Here is a 26,537-nt window from a genome sequence, read left to right on the forward strand (position 1 = left end):
TACCTTTTAAAACCTTTTGACTTTTGTGAGTTACTATGATCAGTAATTAAAAAGAAAATAAACATGGCCTGCCCTAATGATGAGCAACAGGGTTTTTTTCTTTATTAAATCATAAGTTATTACACTCTCCTTTTCAAAATCACACTTTGAAAAGGTTTTCTGTACTGAGGTTTTCGCAGTATGACAATGGAACCAGTTAGCTAGGGAGGTTGTGGTCTCTCCCACACTAGAGGCCTTCAAGAGGCTGCTGGACAACCATAGGTCAGGGATGCTTTAAGGTGGATTCCTGCATTGAGCAGGGGGTTGGACTCGATGGCCTTATAGGACCCTTCCAACTCTGCTATTCTATGATTCTAGTATTCAAATGTATTTGCAATTACTGTACCTATTTCAGTCCAGATAATTAATCAACTACATCTTTTTAATTCACAGAGATTTCTAATTTACATTGCTAAAAATGATTGCCAGGATATATGTATATGTATTTAATTTCAGAGCTAAACAGATTGGAAAAAATTGTAAAGTCAAGAAGCTGTTTACAACCATAAATATAAATATTACTGTTTTAACATAAAATGTATACTTTAATAATATGATGCTATTTGTCATATTATAGGTACAGGAATGGCTGTGCTTAAACTGCCAGACACAAAGAGCACTATCCGGACAGCTTGGAGATATGGACAAAATGACCCCTCCTGTACTTTCGAAATCATCACCCAAACTATCAACTGCTCCTCAGAGCCAGGCTAAACCTGCTGAGTCAACTCACCAACAGAAGACTCCAACAAGACCTGTTCAGACGCTGGAGAAAACAAAAAAAGATCCAGAAATTCAGAAGGAAGATCCAAAGCTTCAACAGGTCAAGTTAGCAAAGGCAATTTCTGCTGATAAAATCCAAGAGAGTGTTCCTAAGGATGATTCAAAGCCTCAGCAAGAAAAGTTGGCAAAAGCAGCATCTTCTGATCAAATTCGAAAAGAAGAGCCAAAACTGACCATGAAGCCATCTGCTGATAAGATTTCAGAAGATATTCGAAAGAAAGAGCCAAAGGCAGATGTGTCAAAAATATCGGATAACATTCAGAAGAAAGATCTAAAATTTCAAGAGATAAAATTGGTCAAAACTCCATCTGCTGATCAGATTCGGAAGGAAGATCCAAAGATCCAGCAGGTGAAATTGGTCAAAACTCCATCTGCTGATCAGATTCGGAAGGAAGAACCAAAGATTCAGCAGGCGAAATTGGCAAAAACAATATCAGCTGATCAAATTCAGAAAGAAGATTCAAAGTTCCAGCAGATGAAATTGGCAAAAACACCATCTGCTGAACAGATTCGGAAGGATGTTCAAAAGGAATATCCAAAACTTCAGCAAGAAAAAATGACAACAGTACTCTCAGATGGTGAAATTAAGAAAGTTGATTCAAAATTTCAGCAGGCAAAACTGGCCAAAATACCATCCACTGATCAAATTCACAAGGAAGACTCAAAACTACTTCAATCAAAAATCGTGAAGGCAACCTCTGCTGATCTTCTTCGAAAGGACGATCGGAAAATTCAGGAGGAAAAACTAGTAAAGGCACCTATGATGGATTTAACTTCTTCCAAGACCAGTAGTGATCAGACACAGTTGGCAAGAACATTGGAGGATGGTACCAAGTTTCCACTCTCACAAGAATTATCCACATTTTCTGAGACCAAACATAAACCAATAGAGGAACAATTTACTGAAGGAAAGCTGGAAGCCAAAGTGCTTCCAGAAAAAAGGAAGCAGGAAAATTTGAAAAAGGAGGATTCAGTAATGGATATTCCAGAAACCATCTCCAAAGATCAAAAATCTCAAAAAGAAGAAATCTCAGCTCTGCCAATATCATTGCCAAAGCCTGATCATGTGGAAATGCTGAGAGAAAAAGCAGTAAGTGTTTTACTTTAAGCACTTTAATTTGCATTTATCTTAGTGAGAGATATGTTAAGTACATGCTTAACTCTTTAATTGAAATAAATGGACAATTAGTTAAAAGTGCTTTAATTTTGTCTGCATTGTGCCCAGTTTCTATAAATGGCTAGTCTTAATTCACACCATCTTTTCTTTTGACATAGAATAGCATAAAATACAAGAATTGGTTTCAGGACTTAGAGTGAAATGTACAAAACATGCACAGCTCTGTAGTTATTTAGTTCATGCATTCACTCTTGCCTTTTTCCAGAACAGCTGTGTTCACTAAAAATAATAAAAACAATGTCAATGTTTTGAACAGTTCTAAAATATCCGGAACTGGCCACTGTCTGCAATCTTGTAGACTATGGGTGGACCTTTGATATTGCCTAGGTAAAAATAACACAATTTTAAAATGCTTGAAGGTGTTGTTACCCTCTGTTATTGGCCATATACAACATCCTATGAGTAAACCTTGATTAAAATTCACAGATTTCTGTTTTCCATTGGCTCAGTTCATACGACATGCTAACCAACAGTGGTTTAAGTAGTCAACTGTTAGTTAAATAGTCAACTGTTGGTTATTGTGTCATCTGTCAAGCAGAAACCACCCCAGAGTTGACTGTTTTCCCAAAATAACCAACGGGGATAACCAACACTCTGCAGAGTTGACTATTCACACAACCGTTGGTTAGCGTGTCGTCTGTCGGGCTCCATGGACTATTTTGCTATGTCAAGTTGAGTATTTTGCCTACCTACAGAGTCCTCAGGCAAGAGCAGCCAAAACAGCACCATCCGCTTTGCTACAGCTGTCAAAACTCGGTTTCGAAATCTGCCTAGCAACAGATGATGACCGCCTCCCTATCCTGTCCTCATTGCGCTCACGAAATGAGCACCTTCTGCCCCCCCCAAAAAAAGCAGTTGACGTTTCACCCACAATCCCTTAGGATAAGTCCACACATGCCACAACTGCCCAGGGAATGGGGGTGGAGCAGGGCTGAGCAGGAAAGGGGGGAGGAACGAGCAGCTGCTTTGCCATGACATCCTACTGTCCCAGTGGCTGCAGCTCCATGCGCATCTTCAAGTGCTCCCTGCAATAAACAAGCAACCCATTGGTGAGTGCATGGAACAGCAACGCCTGCCCCGGATCCACTCTGCATGCACCGCTGCAACCCCCTGTTGTTGGCCTCCACCGATCACAGCTGTCACGTCCTGCTTCCCCTCTTTCCTTTCCCCAAGACACCTCAATTCCCCCTTTCCTCTTCATGCCTCTCCCACACAGTTGCCCACTTGCCCTCTGGATGCCCCAGCCCCTGTCCGCCCCTTGCCCTCTGCGATCTGTCCTTGCACTGTCCCACCAGGCCGGGCAGCCACCCTGATCCCCCCTGCAATCCTCCTTTTCCCCAAGCCCAGCGGAAAGCCCATTCAAATGGCACACATGGGCAAGCCAGCCTCGCACAGCCCCCCACCTTCCCCTGTTCGGTGCTTCCTTCCTGCTCCTTCTCTTCCCTGTCCATTCAAATGGTGCATGTGGGCAAGCAGCGTCTGGCCAGCGTCTGTTGTGTGAAACTTCTGGAAGAACGCATAAAGCTTTGATGGCCCTGCATCCCCACTCTTCTATCAACCCCTTCCCTGCCCCAATGTCCATGGCAACTTCCCACAACTATCTCCAGCTCCCTAATCTGTACTCCTCCACTACTGCAAAGGAGCCCCCCTGCCAGATGACCTGTGTAGCTTCTCACAAACACCCAAGACTGCCACAATCACAAGCATGGATCCCACCACCCAGGACATCTCCGAAAGCCAGACTGAGGAAATGGGAAGACCTACCCTCGGGACAACCCCCACCAAGTGAAGAGGCCTTTGGTTCTCTTGTGGAGACCATCCAGGAGGCCAAGAGTAGGATCAGAGCCTTGCACTGGTCTGAGGTAGCGATGGGCGCCTTCATAGAACTATGGGGCAGCCCCAAGGCCCAGGGCATCATGGCCAGTGCAAGGCATGACAACCTCTACCCCCAGCTCTCCAGACAGATGAAGAAATGTGAATACAGTCACACACCCAAGTAGTGCAAGGACATGGGCTCAAGAAGAAGTTCAAGGTGATCGTCACACACAATAAGAGATGCCGGGTAGAGCCACGCACCATGCCCTTCTACGGTGAGCTGGCATGGCTTTTGAAAGCGTGCCATGATGTCATGCCAGGATACAGCGCAGGCTCACACTCTGGTGTGAGTGGCCCCCCAAGGGGCAGTCCTCAGCTTGGGATGACACCTCCAGTGGCCCCAGCCATGGCAGAAGACCTTCACCCACCCACCCACACTCCTCACCAGTATGCCCCTGGGGAAGGGTGCATCTGACCCATGCCCACCCTTGCCCATGGGCAGGGGCACAGTCAGTAGATCGTCCAGGCCCTCTCTGCTTCCACAGTGACCTTGTGGGGCTTTCAGGTCCCTGGTCTCCTCCAGCAGCACTTTTTCTGCCACCCTCTCATCCAGTACCAACAACCCAACAACTTTCCTCAGTCACTTTCAAGGAGACGGTCAGCCAGGGTCTGTAGGCCCACAGCCCATCTTCCCACAGATTCTGCAGAGGGATGACCTCCCAGGGCCCTCACGCCCACAGCTGCCCCCCACGGATCCCCTGCCATGCCCTCATGGCTACAGCTGGTGCAGAAGGAGAAGTGACCATCTGGAGCACAGGCTGGGGCTCTAGGAGCAGCCTTCTGGGAGGTAGTGTGGGTGGCTTTCCCTCCAGGAGGAGATGGAAGTCTGCCCTGAGATCATCCCTGCCGGCCCTGCACTGCAGGCCACAGTGGCACCCAGGCAGCTCAGCAAGGATGTGGAGCAGGAGAGCACGGGACGCACCCTCCTGGACTTGGACTGGCACATCCTGGACTCCCTTATGCAGACCGTGGCAGTTACACCTGATCTCAGAGATGAAATGGAGTGCATTGTCCTAACTGAGGTGGCTTAGGTCCTGCCCCCTGAGCTGTCACCTTCCTGCGAAGAGCTGCAATGCATCTTTATGCAGCCAAGCAATGACACCTTTGTGGAGTTCACTGGCAAGAAGGGGGACACATTTGCTGATGGGACTGCAAGGCCATGGCCATGGCCAAGGAGATGAAAGACAGTGCACAGCAGCAGGATGAAGAAACGCATGAGCTACAGGCCCTCAAAGACGAGCCGCCTCCGCCGCCTGCTGCCAAGGACCACGCAGCCCCTCCGCGAGATGCCCAGAGGTGTATCCGTATGTGCAACAAGTGCAGACAGGCTGCATGTGGTGAAGGACCTGGTCCAGCCACAGAGGTCACTGGAGGAAGAATCCACGAGCTGTTCACGTGCATGGTGGGCGAAAAGGAGAGCAGATGCATCCTGACAGTCTAGGCGACACGCATGGCTATGCAGAGCATGGACGGCTGTGCTCAGGTGATAAGGGAGTCGGGGGCGTTCCTGTGTGCAGGCCTGCAAGACCAAGGGGAGGCCATGGCCAAGGCGATGGCTGCCATTGACGAATCGTTGAACGAGCCCTTCGGGACCGCATGGCTGCCGTGGACCACCAAATAGAAGCAATCCATTAGCTACAGCCTTCCAAGGAGCCTTTCATCACGGCAGACTGCTGCAAGCTCCCTACATGCCTCCGTATAGATACATGCTACCACAGCACTACCTCCCTCCACCTCCTGGCCCTGCATCTGCTGCCACCACCACCAGGGCCTGCTGCGATGACAGGGGAGAAATGGGAGGGTGCACACCGCCACTCTGGAAGCCTACTTAAGCACACCCACACCATTCCGCAAAACTTGGAAGGTGAGGGTGAGAAAGGGCATGGGCCCAATGTTTCACAGGAGGTGGGCTAGGCCCCCTATTCCCCCTCCACTTGCCTTCTGCTCTATCCTCTCTGCTGAGGTGTACGGCCACCACACCCTGCCCCCTCCACTATTATGCCGCCTGGCCCCTATCTCCCTCCATTGCTGTAGCAACTGCTTTTGGGCAGTGGATCTGGGTGCTTTATTCAAGTGGTCTGTTGGTGTCTAAGCAGGTCTGTTGAGCTGGAAGCTGGTTTTACTCTATTGTTTAAAATGGTGTTTTAAGGTATTTGCTTATTGCTGTTTGTTTGTTTTATCAGTGATTGTAAGCCGCCTTGAGTGCCATTTTTGGCAGAAAGGTGGCATACAAGTCAAATAAATAAATCGATAAACCAAATTTGGGGGATTTGCCAAACAAGATGGAGTAGCTGCTACAGGACCATCACATAGTGATCACCTCCATATAGAGCAGCATTTCTTTGCTCTCAGCTAAACTCCTCTTGAGTGACTGGAACTTTCATCTCAGAGTTGTATATTCCACAGGTGCAAGAATAAAGAGATCACTGCTAACTATCAAAATTCTTTGCTTAGAAAAAGAAGGAGCAATTGCTATGATATTTCAGGACGTGCAATATTCTGGAGATGTTTAATGAAGGTTTAAAAAATTGAAATTGGCTTTTATTAATTCATAAAACAGACAGCATAGCATTATACAGCACAATCATTATACATATTTAATTAAATTAGTTACCCAGCAAAAGCACCCAGCATAACACCACACATCCAAGAATGAGTTAAATATCAAATAGATTAAATAGATTAAATAGTATGTAGGATCTAGTTTCAGATATCTTCCAAATGCCAATGATTTAAAAAGGAGCAAAACAAGAATATATATTAATTTTTATATCATGATTATTTTTCTAGTATTCAATAAAAGGTCTCCGTCCCTCGATAAATGTGGGGATAAATGAAGATAAAATTAACCTAAATCTATTGTTTGGTAAAACAAAAATATACTATATGTATTAATTAGTTATAGGAATCCCTTATTTTACTATTCATGAATTGAGCTGCCATAGACATTATTAGCACGTAGATATTAAATTACAGTTACTGTAATGAATTACTTAATGAACTTTCCCCCTGCCCGGATATGATAGAAACTACATTATAAAATGAACATGTGCTGTTGTATAATTCTCATAGATAAAGAAACAGCTTATCTGTCAGGAGGTAGAGATTTGCATCCAGGTTCAATCCCCAGAAACTCAGGCCTTAGCTAGGCCTAAGGATTATCCCAGGCAAATAGAGGGGTCTTCCCTGCCTGCTCCCGGGAACAGGGATGGTCCCGGGATATAGGGCCTGGTCTAGCTATGGCCTTTGTTTAAAAGGATCTCAAGCAGCAGGGATGGGAAAGACTGAGGCGCTTAGAAAGCATATGCTTGTCAGCATTAGCAATGCCAGGCTGGATAGACCAGTGGTCTGACTCAGTATAAACACTTTTACATGTCCTTCGGTTTATATAGCCGGAAGGAGAAAAAAAACTTTTCCTGAAATATAGGGTTTCTGATGCCAACACTGAGAATTACTTGCACAGAACAGAAAACACAGAGACATATTTCCTCACAGAATATCATTATATGGCCTACTTATTTATTTCACTGAAATAGTTTTAAACCTTTACTGAAACATTTTAAACCTTCATCTCACAGATGACAGGGCAGTGTCAGAAAGAGTGACCTAAGCAGTGCATCAGGACTTTTAAAAGTTTCAGGGAATCTTTACCTGAAGATTCTTTACCTGAGACATCTTTACCTGAGACAATGCAGACATGGGCTACGCATGAGGACAAGCCTGACCCTACTATTAGGCAGAGTGTGGTGGGCACCTAAACTGATGGGTGCTGGGACAGGAGACGGCAGTATCCCCCAGGTGTTCTCCCTGAGCACACACATTCCCCCTCCCTAGGGTGACCATATGAAAAGGAGGACAGGGCTCCTGTCTCTTTAACAGCTGTATTGAAAAGGGAATTTCAGCAAGTATCCTTTATATATATGAGGAACCTGGTGAAATTTCCTCTTCATCACAACAGTTAAAGCTGCAGGTGCCCTGCCCTCTTTTAAATCTGGTCACTCTTGTATAGCTCTCGCAGCTTTAACTGTTGTGATGAAAAGGGAATTTCAGCAGGTTCTCCATATATACAAATGACACCTGCTGAAATTCCCTTTTCTATGCAACTGTTAAAGATACAGGAACCCCGTCCTCCTTTTCATAGGGTCACCCTATCCCTCCCCTGCACCCCCACCCCACCCCCCAGGGCTGCTCCATTTTGCTGAGCTTGTGTCTCCGGGCTGGCAATGCTTGCTTGTTTCTAGACTGAACTAGCTGGTGGGCTCATCTTCTTCCAACAGGCAAGACTTCTGGGAAGGGCCCCAGCCTGAGTGAGCAGACACAGAAGCAGCCAGCTCAGATGAGCGGTCAAGTGCAAGTCCAATCAACTCCTGTCTTATCCTTCATTTCAGGCAATACAATTAATAGCACTTTAATTAAAATTGTTTTAAACAATCCAAATTTATTTAGTTATATTTCCCAACCTATGCCCCTCCCCACATAATAGATTGGGTTACACCAGTGGTTCCCAATTGGTGGTCCGTGGACCCCAGGGGGTCCGCATTACCCACCCAGGGGGTCCGTGGCACCATTCACATATTAGCTCTGCAAGGTCCGTATTTTAATAAAAGAAAATACGCTCAATGTTGAGCCAGATTTGAGATTAAAAGTAGGAAATATTGAACCGGATGTGGAAGGGATTGTTCGGGACAAAAAGGAGCATGATTTCTCCCATCACATTTAGGTTTCGTAGCAGCTAGACATGTCATAATTTGTTCAATTGTAAACTAGATGTTAGAAAAATTAAATTCGTCTTTATATTCCTAACTAAACCATTGTCATTTTTTCATGGTAATATCACAAATATCACAAATTTTATGGTCTGTTGTTTAGTATACCTAAAATCCTTTGCTTATTAGGGGCTACCCCTTATTTTCTCAAAAAAATTGCTTCACACAGGTAACTACCACAAAGCTAACAAAATTTTCAAAAGCAGGGGGTCCATGGCTTGGCATTTTAAACACAAGGGGTTCGCAGTACTTAGCTAATTGGGAACCACTAGGTTACACTACATATCCTTATTTTATTATCACAGTAACCTTTTGTGCTAGGTTAAGCTAAAAGGCAATAGCTTACCCACAACCATCCAGTGAATTTTATTGCTGAAGTGAATTTGACCATGGGTCATAGAATCATAGAATAGCAGAGTTGGAAGGGGCCTACAAGGCCATCGAGTCCAACCCCCTGCTCAATGCAGGAATCCACCCTAAAGCATCCCTGATAGATGGTTGTCCAGCTGCCTCTTGAAGGTCTTCTGTATCCAAGGTGCCTCCTCTGTACTATCCCAGCCTTAACAGATTTACCCATCATTTGATGCAATTTGAATAATTCCTGCTATTTCTAAATAGTCACACCAAAATTTTGCACTTATCGATTGTATCCAACTGGATCTCGTTAAGGCTACAATCCCAATGTGAGTAAGCTCCATTGAGTATAGTGGGACATACTTTCAAACAAGCGTGCATAAGATCGCACTTTAAAACTCTTTTTGAAAGATTTTGAGAATAAATAATTTTCCTATTTTCACTACAAAGTCAGGGCAAAATAATTGCATCGAAATTGTTACAGAAAGCATAATTACATTTAATTGGAAAAGTCATAATATCAGTGGCATTTTGTATTGTTTACGTACCATTAGATAATAAAAGTAGAGAATTTCCCCCATTTCTAGTTTAACATAACTCCTTTGCTTTTATCATAGTCATCACATATGTAAGTATTGTTCTTGGTGGGTAATACTATTATTTAATTACCCTGACATGATGAGTCTTAACGTGTGCATATGTATTTTAGGAGAAAGAAGATGACAAATCAGATACATCAAGCTCGCATCAGCAAAAAAGTCCACAAGGTCTAAGTGACACTGGATACTCGTCTGATGGAATCTCAAGTTCTCTTGGTGAAATTCCCAACCTCATTCAAAGTGATGAAAAGGAAGTGCTGAAAGAAGCTTATAAAAAGGAAACTCTTTCACAGGAAAGTAGCCCAACCAGTCCCTCAGATCTTGCTAAGCTAGAAAGCACTGTTTTGTCAATTTTGGAAGCTCAAGCAAGTACTCTTGCTGAAGAAAAGTCTAGAAGGACCAAAGACCTTTATAGTGTTTATAGTGAAGAGACAAAAGACTCACATAAAACAAAGCCCCTGCCGATCACACCAGAATCTTACAGTTCAGATGAAGAAGATTTGGCAAAACAAAATATTCATGGAAAAGATGCAGGAGCTCCTGAAGAAGGCAGTAAACAAACTGTAGCATCTCGGAAGGGGTACAAACAGCAGGCAGAGCTAACAGAAGATGCATCAACCAGGAGGCAACGTTACGACTCTGTAGAAGATAGCAGTGAAAGTGAGAATTCGCCTGTTCCACAAAGAAAAAGACGGACTAGTGTTGGCTCTTCAAGCAGTGATGAATATAAAGCAGAAGACAGCCCCGGTTCAGGCGATGATGAAGATTTCATTCGAAAACAGATCATGGAGATGAGTGCTGATGAAGATGCTTCAGGTTCTGAAGATGATGAATTCATCAGGAATCAGCTGAAAGAAATCAGTACCAATGAAAGTCAGAAGAAGGAAGAAGTTAAAAGTAAAAAAGGAACTGGTGGAAAACATAAGAGGATGACACGCAAAAGTAGCACAGGCTATGAAGATGATGCTAGCAGACGCCATTCTTGGCATGACGATGACGATGAAACATTTGATGAAAGCCCAGAAACAAAATACAGGGAAACAAAAAGTCAGGACAGTGAAGAAATTTCTGTAACTGGAGGAGGAGGTCTCCGTCGTTTCAAAACTATAGAACTTAACAGTACAATAACGAATAAATATTCTGAGGAATCTGAACAGCCGAAGAGAAGTCTTTATTTTGATGAAGAACCAGAGTTAGAGATGGAGAGTCTCACTGACTCACCAGAGGATAGGTCAAGGGGAGAAGGATCTTCGAGTTTGCATGCCTCCAGTTTCACTCCAGGTACATCTCCTACATCTGTGTCTTCCCTTGATGAAGACAGTGACAGCAGTCCCAGTCACAAAAAAATGGGTGGAGAAAGTAAGCAGCAGCGGAAAGCCAGACATCGGACACATGGTCCTCTTCTTCCAACTATTGAAGATTCTTCTGAAGAAGAGGAACTTAGGGAGGAGGAAGAACTGCTCAAAGAGCAAGAGAAACAGCGTGAACTTGAGCAACAGCAAAGGAAGACCTCTAGCAAAAAATCTAAGAAGGACAAGGATGAGCTTAGAGCCCAGAGAAGAAGAGAACGGCCAAAGACACCACCAAGTAATCTTTCTCCTATTGAGGATGCTTCTCCAACAGAAGAATTGCGCCAGGCAGCAGAAATGGAGGAACTACATCGATCTTCCTGTTCCGAATATTCACCAAGTATTGAGTCAGATCCTGAAGGTTTTGAAATCAGTCCAGAAAAAATCATCGAAGTGCAGAAGGTTTATAAGTTGCCTACAGCTGTCTCTTTATATTCTCCCACAGAAGAGCAGCCTGTTGGCTTTGTCAAAGAAGACAGCAGTCAAAAGAGTTTAAGAAGTGCTGAAGAGGTATATGAAGAAATCCTGCACACCTCCCACAAAGCCAAGCCATTTCCAGATGCAAATGAAAAAGATGAAGTGTTTGAAAAGGAGCCTTTATATGGCGGCATGCTAATAGAAGACTATATTTATGAATCTTTAGTAGAAGATGCTTACAGTGGGGCTATGGAGACGAGCCTCATAACAAAGCAAGATGAGTGTGATGACTTTAGCCAACAGAAAGACAAAGAGAGAAAAACAAAGCCTTCAGATGTGATATATGGAGAACCTATGCAAAAATCTACAGACATACAAAAAGACTATTATAGGATAGAGCCTTTGCATTCAATTATGCCCCAAGAAGACATTGTGTCTAGCTCTTACATCATGCCAGAAAGTCATGAGATAATCGTATTGGATAGTGTGGCACCAGCTTCATGTGATGAAAAGCAGCTGCTGAATGCAGATGCCGCTTATGAGGAACTTATGAAGCGGCAAAGAATGCAGTTGACCCCTGGTTCCAGTCCTACTCAGCCAACTCCTGAGTTGATTTCTGTCTCAGATACGAAGACAAGCACATCTGGAGAGGCTTCACTGACGTCAAGCACTACTTCAGCAGTGTCAGACATATCTTCAGTGAGCTCTGTAGTGTTTCCCATCCCAGATGTTAAAATTACTCAGCACTTTACAACTGAAGAAATAGAAGATGAATATGTCACAGATTATGCCCGGGAGATTGAAGAAATAATTTCTCATGAAACATCCATATTGACGTATTCAGAGGCCTCAGAAAGTGCCACCTCTGTTTTACCATCAGATACATCTTCCCTTACATCATCTACATCTTCAGTTTACACCACTGGTAGTTCCTCGCCTGTGGCTGGACCAGATGGAATGGCTTCAGGTTACATAGAAACAGTGGATGCTATTAGCAAGTTATCAGATTCTGAAGGAACCAGTTCGTTGACCCAGGTTCATATAAGTTCCAGAAAAGAGAACTCTGAACCTACTGTGCTCCCCTCTAAGGAGACACTTGTAGCTAAAAGTGTATCTCACAGGCATCAGGTGGTGGTTCCTCTGCCTGAAATTGACTCCTTTGCGTCAACATCTGTAGAAACAAAGCAGAAGCCCTTTGCTGCCTTGGAAACATTCCCTTCAGAAGATGACCAAGCAAGAACAATTGTGGCGAAGTTTGATGTTGTGAAGGGGCTTTATGAAAATGAACAGGCAAGAGTCCCTGTTAGCATAACGACAAAAGGTTTAACACATGCTATGTCTGACCAGAGATTTACATCTACAGTTTCAGTTTCAGAACCAGCACCAGTATTATCCTCTGTTACTTCTACTATGTCTGTGTTGCCATCTGCAGCTTCTGCAGCTCCCACTATTGCATCCAAAACAACCTCCTTTTTCAGAAGCTCTTCCTTAGACTCTCCTGCTCAGCCATCTGTACCACTACCTCCCCCTCCACCACCACCACCACCACCTCCCCCTCCACCACCTCCACCACCTATTCTGCCTAAGCCAGCTATGTATCCTAAAAAGAAGCCACTGGCTAAGGCTCCAGTAACAACACCTCCCACCCTGGTACCATCTGTCATCAGTGTCAAAACAGTACAGACAACATCTGCCACAAAAACCAGTGCACCACCTGTCACAAAAATATACACTGCAACACCTCCTCCTGTCCCACCCAAACCAGCTTCAATTCCAGCAGGACTCGTGTTCACACACAGACCTGCTGAAGTAATAAAGCCTCCTATTGCTCCCAAACCAGCCATTCCTCAGTTACCAACAACTATCCATAAACTAGCAGAAATACAGCCAAAGCCAGCCGGTTTGCCTTTAACCAGCAGTATGACTTTGAACTTAGTTTCCCCTGCTGAGTACAAGTTGACATCCCCGACATCCCCATTGTCTCCACATTCTAATAAAACTTCCCCAAGGTTGTCCAAATCCTCTCAGGAAACCTATGTTGTTATCACCTTGCCCTCTGAACCTGGAACTCCGACAGAGTCTATTACCAGCCAGGCAATCACCACTTGGCCTTCAGGATCACCCCTTAAGGAACAGGCTCCTCAAATTGTGCAACCCTTTTTCACTCCATCGATGAGTTCTCTGCAAATGCAAAGCATAGCTGATCAAAGCAGGTATGTTCCAAGTGCTTTGCAAACTATTTCTTCTATGCCTATCACTGCACGGCCATTTTTTGAGATAGTCCCTAGTTCAGCAACAGAGTTAATAACAACAGAGGTGGCCAGGACTACAGTGTCTTTGGTCAAAAATGCCGGCTTAGGTAGTGTTTCCATAACTATACCCCCTGAACCGGCACATATAATAGAAACACCCAGATATAGAGAGAATGGAAGATTCCATGTCTTTGGCGATGTTATTGATCTTCGCACCTTGACAAAAATGGACATTGAAAGTACAGACAGCTGTATGGACCTTTCTTCTGCTCCAGCAGATATAAGAAGGCAAATTATGACAAGTGACACTTCTGGGCGGCCAGTAAGCACTGTTCAACCAGCTATCATAAATCTTAGTACTGCATCAACAGCTGATCCCTCCTTAGCTCCAATCTCTGAAACAATTACAATAGTGACTGGTACAACTACTGTAAGTTATTCTACAAGTACAGAAAGTCTTGTAGATCTGGGGCATGCAATGACAACTCCACTGCAGCTAACAACTTCAAAACACTTTGAGCCTGGACCTAGGATAACAGGTAGCCCGGCACTCTCTGCAGACAGAGATGAAGTGCCAATAAATCTGTCGTTTAGTACTCCGGCAAATGCAGTTACATGGGCCACTACAAAGCCTGTTACTGTACCTCCTGTGGGCGTAACCAATGGTTGGACTGATGCGTCCACTGTCCATGAATCAATGGAGAGTGGAGTAGTTGACCTCAGCACCGCAAAATCCCACAGAACTATGGTGGCCGTGGATGAAACAACTTTGGGAACTGTTACCACTGTAATAGAAGACGATGAAAAACCTGTGGACCTGACTGCAGGGAGAAGGGCTGTTTGTTGTGATGTGATTTATAAGTTACCATTTGGCAGGAGCTGTACAGCTCAAGCACCTGCAACAACGTTACCTGAAGATCGTTTTGGTTACAGAGATGACCACTATCAGTATGACCGCTCAGGGACCTATAGTTATAGAGGAATTGGGGGTATGAAACCTTCAATGTCAGATACCAATTTATCAGAAGCTGGACTTTTTCTGTACAAAACCAAGAATACATTTGAGTACCAAGTTGGGGCAACTGATGTAGCAGTAGACTTAACCTCTGGCAGAGTAACGACAGGTCAGTATGACAAGGCATCAGATCTTACTTTGAAATATAGTAATGGTGTTGCTCATCTCATTTCTGGATGAATTACTTTAATTTTATTTTATTTTTCCCTTTTTTGTTATGCTCTGTTGGACAGTGCGGCAAACTATGCTGGGATATACACGTGTATTTTTTTTGTTTTTGTTTCTTCATTTTACATAAATTATTTTGTGCAAAGAGGTGCCTGCATGTGCCTGCATGTTCAGAAAATGCTTTTTTCTTCCCCCTGCGCAGCTAAAGTAGATCATTAAATGAAGACTTGCATGCAGTCCCCCCCTGCTTTTCCACTCATTTAAATCACCCTCATGGGATGGCTTTCAGAATCCACAAACAAGGGCTTTGTTTTCTGGAACTGGACTATAACTCTGCCCTGTAATTTCAGGTGAAATTGTGGATTACTCAAGCAAGATTACTGGTCCTTATCCAGAGACTCGGCAAGTGATTTCTGGCATTGGGATCAGTGCGCCTCAGTATTCCCAAGCAAGAATAGTGTCATCTCTAGGATCTCCATATGGCCTTGGAAGTGTTTTAAGATCATCCAATGGGATTGTTTATTCATCAGTGGCGACTCCAGTCCCATCTACGTTTGCTATCACCACTCAGCCTGGTTCTATTTTCAGCACTTCGGTCAGAGACCTGTCTGCTCTTCATACAGTTGACACAATGCCCTCATTATCAAACTTGCAACAGACCCAGGCACTTCCAAGATCATACAATTTCTTGACAACTGCAGCCTCTGAAAAAGATGGTGCAATTACTGGTATTGACATTGACCCAGGGTTGCAACCTCTCCCTTTAGAAGCTATTACCACTGAGCCAACCAACTTGATGCCTGTCTTCACCACAGCTTCTGAAGCTTTTGTAGATGTAATTGAGGATGAAGCTACACTCCTCATGGCCCCTGAAGAAGGCAAACAACAGCATCTTGATTTAGAACGTGAGTTGCTAGAGCTTGAAAAACTGAAGCAGCAGCGCTTTGCAGAGGAACTGGAGTGGGAACGTCAAGAAATACAGAGGTTCAGAGAACAGGAGCAGTTCATGGTTCAAAAAAAGCTGGAGGAATTGCATTCTATGAAGCACCACCTTCTGTATCAGCAAGAAGAAGAGAGGCAGGCTCAGTTCATGATGAGACAGGAAACGCTAGCTCAGCAGCAACTACACATTGAACAAATCCAGCAGCTTCAACAGCAGCTTCATCAGCACTTAGAAGAGCAAAAAATACACCAGATCTATCAATATAATTATGATCCTTCTGGAACTGTGTCCCCACAAACAACCACAGATCAAGTTATGCTTGAAGGTCAGTATGCTGCAGCCGACAACCAGTTTTGGACTGGTGATGAAGCCACCACCACTGCATCTGCTGTACTGGGGATTGAAATTCCACAGAGCCAAGCCTGGTACACTGTTCAGTCAGATGGTGTTACTCAATACATTCCCAGGCCTGGCATGCTAAGTTCCGTTTCAGAGATGTCTCTCAAAGACATTGATGTGAAAGAAGAAAAACAGCTGAAAAAGAGAAGCTCTATGCCAAAGCTGCGTGGCCAATATGAGGAACTTGGTGAAGCCATGGAAGAAGAGCCTAGGTGTCTTAAAAAGATAGTGGAGAGTGGAGTTCAAACTGATGATGAGGACAATGCAGACATGGGCTACGCAGACAGGAGACGGAGAACTAAAAAGAGTGTTGACACAAGCGTTCAGACGGATGATGAGGACCAAGATGAATGGGATCCTACCAACAGATCAAGGAGGAAGACCCGTGTGGGGAAATATGAAGGTACCACTGAGGTGGAAAAGTCTAAGCCTTTTTCCAAAGTCTCCAGTATTGCGGTGCAGACTGTGGCAGAGATTTCTGTACAAACAGAGCCTGTAGGGACAATAAGGACCCCGTCAGTAAGGGCCCAGTTGGATGCAAAGATAGAAATAATAAAACACATTTCAGCTCCAGAAAAGACATACAAAGGAGGAAGTTTGGGATGTCAGACAGAAACAGATTCAGACACCCAAAGCCCCCCATACAACACAGCCACCTCCCCTCAGAAAGATAAAAAGCGCCCCACACCATTAGAAATCGGTTATTCATCCCATCTCCGACCAGAACCCACACTTCAGGTAGCCCCTTCCCCTCCCAAATCCCCCAAAGTTCTCTATTCTCCCATTTCACCTGTTTCTCCGGCTGCAGTGATAGAGTCAGCCTTTGTACCTTATGAAAAGCCTATTGCTGAAGACATTAGTCCTCAGAAGGTTCTGCACGCTGATGTCACCAAGATTCCTCAGCTGAGCCCAAAGTCTGCCAAGGTGATGCAGCGTTCTTTGTCTGATCCTAAGCCTCTGAGCCCAACAGCCGAAGACCCTTCCAGAGCTCATTTCCAGTACACTGATGGTTTCCTGGTAAGAACTCTTCCTTCTTTAAAGTATGAATTTGTTTCGAGGGACATTCTGCATATCATAATAAGCACTGTTTCATTAACCTGACCTCTGTGTGTGAACAGTTTAATGGGCAATTTTTCATCGAGTGAGTAATTCACATGAAATTACTCACTTCACATTCCCATGATCAAATCCTTCAAAGAGCCAGTGTGGTATAGTGGCTAAAGTGTTTGACTGGGAGACAGGAGATCTGGGTTCTAGTCCCCACTCTCAGCCTTACCTACCTCACAGGGTTGTTGTTGTGAGGATAAAATGGAGAGGAGGATTATGTACGCCACCTTGGGTTCCTTGCAGGAAAAGAGGTGGGATATAAATGCAAAAATGAATTAAATAAATAAAATAATTCTGGAAGAGAAGCTCTGGTATGTTAGAAATCTGATAGGGAACGTTTCTTTTCTTTTTAAGTAGACTTGGAGCTGCAAGGATAGTACAGCACAGTGCTGCTTCAAAATGGAGAGAGAGATGGGCTTAAATGGGAATTAACTGCAAAGTCTATGTAATATGTAAGGCACAATGCTATGCATGTTTAGACAGAAAAAATGCCTACAACTCCCAGCATGCCCCAGCCAGCCATTGCTGGCTGGGGCATGCTGGGAGTTGGCCCTTTTTCTGTCTATGCATGCATAGGATTGTGCCCTTAATGTTGAAAAAGGATTTAGCCATTTAAATTGTTTATATTTATTTTCTTTCTGAAATTCAGCCTCTCCTTCAGTAGCTTCGAATGCAGTAAGATTTCTCTCTGGGAAATGTGGGTATTCACCGGGGAAGAGAACGGTTTCCCCTCACCTTTGCCCTGCCTTTGTGTGTGTGATGATAGGGCAAGTAATTCAGGACAATCTCTAAACATATGCTATGAACTTGACTAATGTTATCACATTCAAGACATAACAGCTGAAAAGAGAGGTTGCAGACTGCCTGCTCTATAGTGGTGCCCTTTTATGGATTTTATGATCTTCCACCTTCTTTTTGATTCACCGTACAGGTGGATAATACTTTATATTACGGCTCTCTTTGCTTCTGGTGTCCCTGCTCATCAGAGTTAAGTAGGGATGTTCATTTCATTTCATTCATTACATTTATAGTACACCACAGCCAAAGCTCTCTGGGTGGTTCACAAAAAAATGGACAAATCAGCAATGGAATGAAATGAGTTCAGATTTCTATGAATCTGACCCACAGATTCTGCAGGCAGTCTCTGCAGACTTACATTCTGGAATTTTATGTAAATATAGTTGTAGAAAAATACGTAAAAACACAAAACCAAAATTCACCAGCCAAAAATGCAGATTTCTTTCATAGGCTAAAGCATGAACAGGCACATTTTGGAAGGGGATGAGATTTGCACATTTTCACAAGTGCGAATTTGCGCAAATTTGCACAATTGGAAAAAGAAAATGATACTGTCAGTGAGGAACAAAAGGCACCTGGTAATTCAGACAGAACAGAATTTACAATCTGCAGGCAGAACAGATTTTCCAAAATCCATACGTCCCCACTGTTAAGTTATGCTCACTTGAGTTTGTTCATTAAGTGAGCTAAAAGGCCATCAAAATAAAGAACAGAAAAACACTTTATTTAGTCATTCACATCAACCATTTATAAACTTATACAGATCAAGTGCCTTAGTATGAGCAAATAAAAATGTAAAACCATTTGAAAAGGGAATATGTTTCAGTAATGCTATATACTATTATTGAAGTTCATCATCTTTACAGTCCATCTGCCTCAAAGTAGTCATGTAGATTTCTGCTGACACTTTTCCAAATCTAGTTACTGATGATGATGATGATGATGATGATGATGATATAATTATTTCTTACCCACCTTTGATGGATCCAAACATAAAATCCTGAGCTAAAACCACACAGGCCAGTTATATATTCTGCTTTAAAAAGTGCCCAGGAAACTGACAAATATGATACAATGGTACATTACAGTAAATAATGAGCTAGAGCCTTCCAGATGCATTGTCTGAGCTCATGGAATATCTAATGGTTTTCATTCCATAACTGCAGATTGTACAGTGAAGAAAAACACAAGTCCAGAGATAATTTTGTAGAATAGATTGTTCTAAAGTCACCTTCTATCAATATGGCTTTATTTCTCACGTGGAGTACTTTAGAATGGACGAGATATTTTTGCTGACAGCTCAAATTGAAATAAACATTAGTGCTAAAGTAACTACAGATTTTCTGCAACCACAAGATTTTAAACTATTACTATTTTGGAATTTGTTCCATCAAACAAATCCTCTCAAGATAATCATCGGTCCCTTGAATAATTTTAACAGCCATTCTTATATGAGCAACTGTTTTAGTTTTTATAACTCTGGTTACTCCTTTCATTAATCCGGTTATGATATTATTAGGGAAATAATTATCTTAGGTTAATATACTTTCCATATTATAGACAGTGATATCTTAGAGACAGTATTTTTTCTAGGGAAGCCTGGTACACTGTCCACACACGATGGGGTTAATTTTGACTTGTTAACATAATTTTCATGTGAACAACTTTCACTTTTTTCATTTATAATTTTATACCAGTGTTTATATTGGCTGAATATTTTGTCGTTATCAAGCCAATGGCAACGCAACAACAGCCACGGTTTGTGTATATACCATTTTGTTGTTAAGATCTCTGGGCATAGTGTGACACTTAAAATAATTATGTTACTGATTCAGGGCATGAATAATTTTCCTTCAATTTGTGAGTTGGAAAGCTTTGCCCAGGTCCAAACACATGGTACTCAGTCCTTTATTTGAAACATGATGCTAAAATGACATTTGATTTGCATATTATGCTGAAGTAATTGGAGCAGAAATATTTTATATCTTAGGAAGCGAGGCTTACAGATACTCTTCCCTGTCTTTTCGTACCAAGGCCAATGTTTGGTTGATTCTGAATGGGACTTTAATTGTGAATATCAAGAAATTAGTGAAAACATTTGACATTCATCCACCATTGCAAAAGTATTAACATTCCTAATCAGCTCATTCAAGTGTCCAAACATCTAATAAAGGCAAGACCATATTGCTTCTTTTTAATGTTATCACTATTAACTGACTCATTAAAAGTAGAGATTCCTCCTAATTATAGCATTTTGCTTCGAACAAAGAAATATGGCTACAGAAGCCATCTGTCTCTTAGACTGGGCTCTATGTAATTAATAATCTTTATACAATTAGTAGCTGAGGAACTATTCTTCTGGGAAACCCAAGTCTCAAGGGAAAGTGCCGAAATCTCTGTTGGCACAGCTGCCACAGTTCAGAAATAGGGCATACTTTTGCTATATTAATATCCTCTGAGAGAATACTTGTTAGGGGAGAGTCCAATTTGGAAACAGGGAAAATATTTAATACTTCCCATTTGGGTGTGTATAAGTGCCCCTGCCCATTCTCCTACCCACTCACACATGCACAACACACAGAGAGAGAGAGAAAATGGAGATTTTTTTTCCCTTACATTCTTCACACGGACAAGGGCTAGCAAATCCTAGAGCAGAGATCAAGTTAAGTGCTTTTAAGTCTCGTTGATTTTGGAGTTGGCAGATATGAGCATATCGTTAACTTTCCCATTGAAATAAGCGGGGCTGCAAAGTCCTTCACTTTGGCTGGACTTTCTTGTATGTGTTTATTTAGATTTCCTCCTCCATCATGATCCTGAATTCATTAGGCAGGTTACAATTCACTACTTGCCCCACACCACCACTTGATGCGGCCACCTTGACGTACTTCATGGGCAGGAGTGGGCCAGCCCTGCTCCATCCAGGCTATGGTTGCCATATTCTGAATCCACAAAACTGGGACAATTTTGGGGGGTGGGGTAGGAGTTTTTTTTAAAAAAAAAAACTGAGCAATATATAAAGGCCTAAGGAAAGCCCAATTTTTGCAAAGCCCAATTTTTTTTCAACTAAAACATCAACAACTGTAAAATCAGACATCTTAAATTCACTGCAACTTCCTTCCAAGTAACAGATTTGAGGCTTGCAACCCAAATCCAAGGAGGTGGATTTTTGAAGGGTGTTTTTGGGGAGGAGTGTCTTTCCCTTCCTTTCTCCCCTCTCTCCTTTCCTCTCCTTCACCCCCTCGTCCCCCACTCACTCACTCACTCCTGTCCCCCACAAAACTCTCTTTCTTCCCCCACAAATAACCCAGCAGCTCCGCCCCGCGCTTACCCTAAAGGTCTGACCACAACCCGCCAAGCTCACCAAACTCCTTTGCATTGCATGGGACTCAGGTAGCCTGAGGAGAGCACGTGCGCCTTTCCTCGCTGTTGTTCCTCTTCTACGCAGCCGCAGGCGCAATAAGGTGAGTCTCGGTGAGTGACTCAGATGAGCCTGTGGAGGAGCGGTGATGCTCTGGAAAAAGTGACGGACTGATGCGTCTTTTTCTCTGCTGCCGCCGCTCCACTAAACAGGCTCAAGGCACCATTTTGGAGGTCAGAATTTCTCCGGCCAGCTGGACCAGTTATCTGGGATTCTTGCCCAGCCGGTCGGGACATTTCAGAATCTCCTGGAAATCGGGACATTCCTGGTTTTCCAGGACATATGGCAACCCTAATCCAGGCCCTCATCTCTAACTGCCTTGTTGACTTTTCTTCTTGTCAACTCAAACTCAGTGGATTGGACCCTAATTCCCCCCTCCCCCAGCAGTTCCCTCCCCCCATCCCCCATTGTTCTGGAAAGCCCCTCCCCACCCTCCAGAAAGGCTTTTAGTGGTGCACAAGCAGCTGAATGGGGAAAGAAGAGACAGTAAACTTTCCTTCCATGAACTTCCTTAAGTTAACTAAGGTTAGAATCCAAGCCAATATGTCCAAAACTGAAATTATCTTCTTTGCATCCACCCAAGCCGCCTTCTGTCCATTAGGCTCTCACATTATTACTATGTATGCAACCTTAATAGGGCATTTGCCTTTAAATGTGACCTAGCAATGTTTAAAATAAATTAAATAAAATTCCATTGACAATGTCACCGTCCACCCTGTAGAATAGGGATGAATAGGGCTTTATCATTGATATTCCTTTGATCCCTATGTTCAGGCCACCACCTTCCTGGACAAGGAATATTCCTTAATAAGAGCGCAGAAATATTCTTCCCCTCCACTCTCGGCAAAAACTCTGCTTCATGCTCTCATTGACTCTCACCTCGACTACTTCAACCTTCATCTTCCATTGTCTCATCTCTATTCAGATCTCTGCTGCAAAACTCTCTCTCTCTCGCTTGTCTGTTTGACCACATGAGGGCCTTCTGTCTTGGTCCCGGGTCCAGCACTCAGTCTTTGTCCTTAATCAAAGCCCCCATTTGGCCTTTCCCAAAATCTCTCCACTTGTATCCCATCACATGACCATTAGTCTTCCAGCACCTCCACTGTCAGCTGCGTGTAGGTCTCCTTTACCTCATATACATCCACCCTTTTTTCCCTTGCTGCCCTAAATCCCTGGAATTGCTTCCCAGAATTCCTCTCTTTCTTTCTTCACATCCCTCCTCAAAATCCAGCTTTTCTATTCGACCTTTGTCACAGATGTTTATACCCCATATCCTACAGTTAATTAAAATAAATGCACATTCTTTTCCTGGCTGCCTCCATTTCTCCTTCCTTCCTCTCTTTCCTCTTTTTTTTCAAATTATAAGCTCCTTTTATACTTTGTAAAGTGTCATGCATATTGATGATAATTAAAATATTTATTCCAAAATCCATACTTTGATTAGTCCAACTCAAAGATCACCATGTAAGCTTCTGGCATCTGCAGATCTCTTCATCAAGCAAAATGTTACAAAAATCACGTTGGCAGGAGTGGGGTTGCAGAATGGGGGTTAAGAAAGACTGGATGTTCTAGTCAGGATATATGCATGGTCAGAGTTTTAAGATGTTATGGAGGAGGAGGAGGAGGAGGAGGTGTTGCAGACATTTAAGTTCGGCTCTGCCAGGTGATGTTTCAGGCTTCAGTGCCACTAGGTCCACTAAGAAGAAGAAAGTAGCAGGCAATTGTAAACCCACCCCTTTTAAGAATAAATCATATAATCATAGAATAGTAGAGTTGGACGGGGCCTATAAGGCCATCAAGTCCAACCCCCTGCTCAATGCAGGAATCCACCTTAAAGCATCCCTGACAGATGGTTGTCCAGCTGCCTCTTGAATGCCTCTAGTATGGGAGAGCCCACAACCTCTCTAGGTAACTGGTTCCATTGTCATACCGCTCTAACAGTCAGGAAGTTTTTCCTGATGTCCAGCCAGAATCTGGCTTCCTGTAACTTGAGCCCGTTATTCCGTGTCCTGCACTCTGGGAGGATCGAGAAGAGATCCTGGCCCTCCTCTGTGTGACAACCTTTTAAGTATTTGAAGAGTGCTATCATGTCTCCCCTCAATCTTCTCTTCTCCAGGCTAACCATGCCCAGTTGTTTCAGGCTTTAAGGTACACAAGACTCTTTGTTATTTTTACTGCAATAAACTAAAATGTCTACCCTCTGGAAATAATTAAAACAAATAGTAATACTTTCAAAAAAAAGCCAACAGCTACATTAAAATGCATTAACTAGATTCCCACACACACACTCGTTAGGATCTCTTTTGAAACTTTATTGCAGGCTTGGTTTAGGATGTAGCTGACAGAGTGGCTTTCAAAGCAGAGGTGAGGTTTAAGTAGAAATGCCCAGATTTTTATGTGATTCCATCTGGCCATAAGGTTACTGTGCCCCACTTCCCTGCAGTTCCACATCACTGTGGGAGTGTGATAACACTCAGCTTACTACATGGCCACAGGATACTGGTGTGGTACATACAATACTTACATGTGGCAAGTTTTTAATATGTTTCCTGTGTGCCTCTTGTAATCCTCCCTTTATTCCTATTAATAGATAACAGTGACACCAGAAGGGTCTCTTGTTTACGCTGCAGAATGTATCGTGAATAAAACACACTATAAGATACATTGGTAGGCAGTCATAATTATTTGATGCTGAAAATGTGTTTGGACATCTAAAAAGAGTTAAGAACAATATTTAATTGTCTTTGGGAGAATTTAGTCATCCTTTGGCAAGTTCTTGCTGAATCTGTGATGACACAAGACAGCTAAAACATGAATAATTGCTGAACAATATTTTGAAGAGCCATGTAGTGGATCTAGAGAAATAACTATGTTCACATGATGAATTAGGAAAAGGGGGTGGAACACGTAAAGAGTTTCACAACCTTAGGAGTTGCTCAAAATTTATCTTAAATAGTGAACTATGAAATGGTAAATGTATGTCCTCCTCTATTGTAATATTGTTTAATCTTTATTTAGGCACTGAAAATAACACAAAAGAGCATTAGAAGTGATAGCTGATACAGTTTGTATTACCATCTTTCTGTGGAATTTTAGTGTATAAACATTTATATCTGTGGGTGCCACAGAATGGTGTTCGTTCTGAGTCTTCCAAAACCCTTTACTTATATTAATCCCTTCAGATATCTCAAATGGGATAGCAGGAGATGGCAAAAAATCCTCCTTTCTTAATTTGCCAAAATCCACATTCAAGGAACTATTTAGTTGGCTACTGTCCAAAATCTGTTCCTCACTCAATAATGTATCTGATAGGTCAATAAGGAAGTTTGGTTGCATCTCTATAGAAACCTCCTGCTTGTACTTCGACTTAAGGGAGAGAATTTTTTGCTTCTTAGTAAAATCAGTTATCTTTGTTTGCTTTGTTCCTATACTGGCTTTTCCATATCTTCTGAGCATATCGTCTCCACAATTACAATTTCTGCTGGCATCCATAGGAAGTGATAGAGACGACAGAGCACTAATATTCATTTCTAAAGGAAGACGTTCCTCCAGTAGCCCTGGGCACCGATTGTTCCTTTTAAATTCAGTCATAGGAGTTATAGACAACGGTGTGGTCCTCTGTATCTGCTGTAAAACCGGCGGAGATAATGTTATGTCCAGAATTTCCCCGTCATTAGAGAAAGGCAATTCCATTATGCTCCTAATTTAAATTAGCTCTGCCCGCTCTTCCTGCTGTATCAGGGCTGCAGCTTCTCCTTACCGCCGTGTGTCTTCACAGTCAGCAGCTTCGATAGATAACACCATCAGATCAAGCACTGTTTGTAGAATGTTTCCCAACAGTGGGGGAGAGGAATGCAGAGGAGTCTGACAACTCCGAGCTGAGCAATTAAACAAATTCCAGAGGCTAGCTTTCCTCCTGTAAAAAGCACTAATAATAATGCCAAGATAAAATCGAACTTCAAACAATAGGGTAAAAGAATAAATAAATGAATTAAGATAAAAAGAGTAAAATTAGGCGAGCTAACAGACTGCGTGTGTGCTGCCTCGCCCAACCGGAACCGGAACCGTCCACAGAATGGTGTTTTCTGGGGGAGGTTTTGATTAAACTTTGGGATACCTCATACGTGCATATGTACATCATTTGATTTCTCATAACTAGATGACTGGAAGCTGAATGTGTGAAAAGCCTCCACTGAAAACCATTACATGTGTGAACTAATCCTTAGGGTTTTTTTATGGAGGTTTGTGTTGCCATAGGACTTGGGGTGATGGTAGGGTGACCATATGGAAAAGAGGACAGGGCTCCTGTATCTTTAACAGTTGCATGGAAAAGGGAATTTCAGCCCGTGTCATTTGTATGCAGGCAGCACCTGGTGAAATTCCCTCTTCATCACAATAGTTAAAGCTGAAAGAGCTATACTAGAGTGAGCAGATACAAAAGAGGACTCCTCCTGCAACTTTAACTGTTGTGATGAAGAGGGAATGTCAAATGTTTTGTTGTTTATTCGTTCAGTCGCTTCCGACTCTTCGTGACTTCATGGACCAGCCCATGCCAGAGCTTTCTGTCGGCTGTCACCACCCCTAGCTCCCCCAAGGTCAAGTCTGTCACCTCCAGAATATCATCCATCCATCTTGCCCTTGGTCGGCCCCTTTTCCTTTTACCTTCAACTTTCCCTAGCATCAGCCTCTTCTCCAGGGTATCCTGTCTTCTCATTATGTTGGCCAAAGTACCTCAGTTTTGCCTTTAATACCATTCCCTCAAGTGAGCAGTCTGGCTTTATTTCCTGGAGTATGGACTGGTTTGATCTTCTTGCAGTCCAAGGCACTCTCAGAATTTTCCTCCAACACCACAGTTCAAAAGCATCTATCTTCCTTCGCTCAGCTTTCTTTACGGTCCAGCTCTCGCAGCCATAGGTTACTACGGGGAATACCATTGCTTTAACTATGCGGACCTTTGTTGTCAGTGTGGTGTCTCTGCTCTTAACTATTTTATCAAGATTTGTCATTGCTCTCCTCCCAAGAAGTAAACATCTGATTTCTTGGCTGCAGTCAGCGTCTGCAGTAATCTTTGCGCCCAG

The 26,537-nt window shown here is 43.1% G+C and overlaps 1 protein-coding gene across 1 annotated transcript in view; it reads left to right on the top strand.

The window, feature by feature from the left end:
* Nucleotides 1-627: 627 nt before the first annotated feature.
* The window catches only part of PCLO (piccolo presynaptic cytomatrix protein), a 167,384-nt gene continuing 141,474 nt past the window's right edge, over nt 628-26,537 (top strand). Inside the window, exons 1-3 of the mRNA XM_063134321.1 lie at nt 628-1,912; nt 9,704-14,735; nt 15,145-17,153. Of these exons, the coding sequence (XP_062990391.1) occupies nt 680-1,912; nt 9,704-14,735; nt 15,145-17,153 (8,274 nt within the window). The 5' untranslated portion in view covers nt 628-679. The remainder of the gene's footprint in view (nt 1,913-9,703; nt 14,736-15,144; nt 17,154-26,537) is intronic.

The sequence above is a fragment of the Elgaria multicarinata genome, chromosome 9, assembly GCF_023053635.1.
Source record: "Elgaria multicarinata webbii isolate HBS135686 ecotype San Diego chromosome 9, rElgMul1.1.pri, whole genome shotgun sequence".
In the NCBI taxonomy this organism is placed as follows: Eukaryota; Metazoa; Chordata; class Lepidosauria; order Squamata; family Anguidae; genus Elgaria; species Elgaria multicarinata.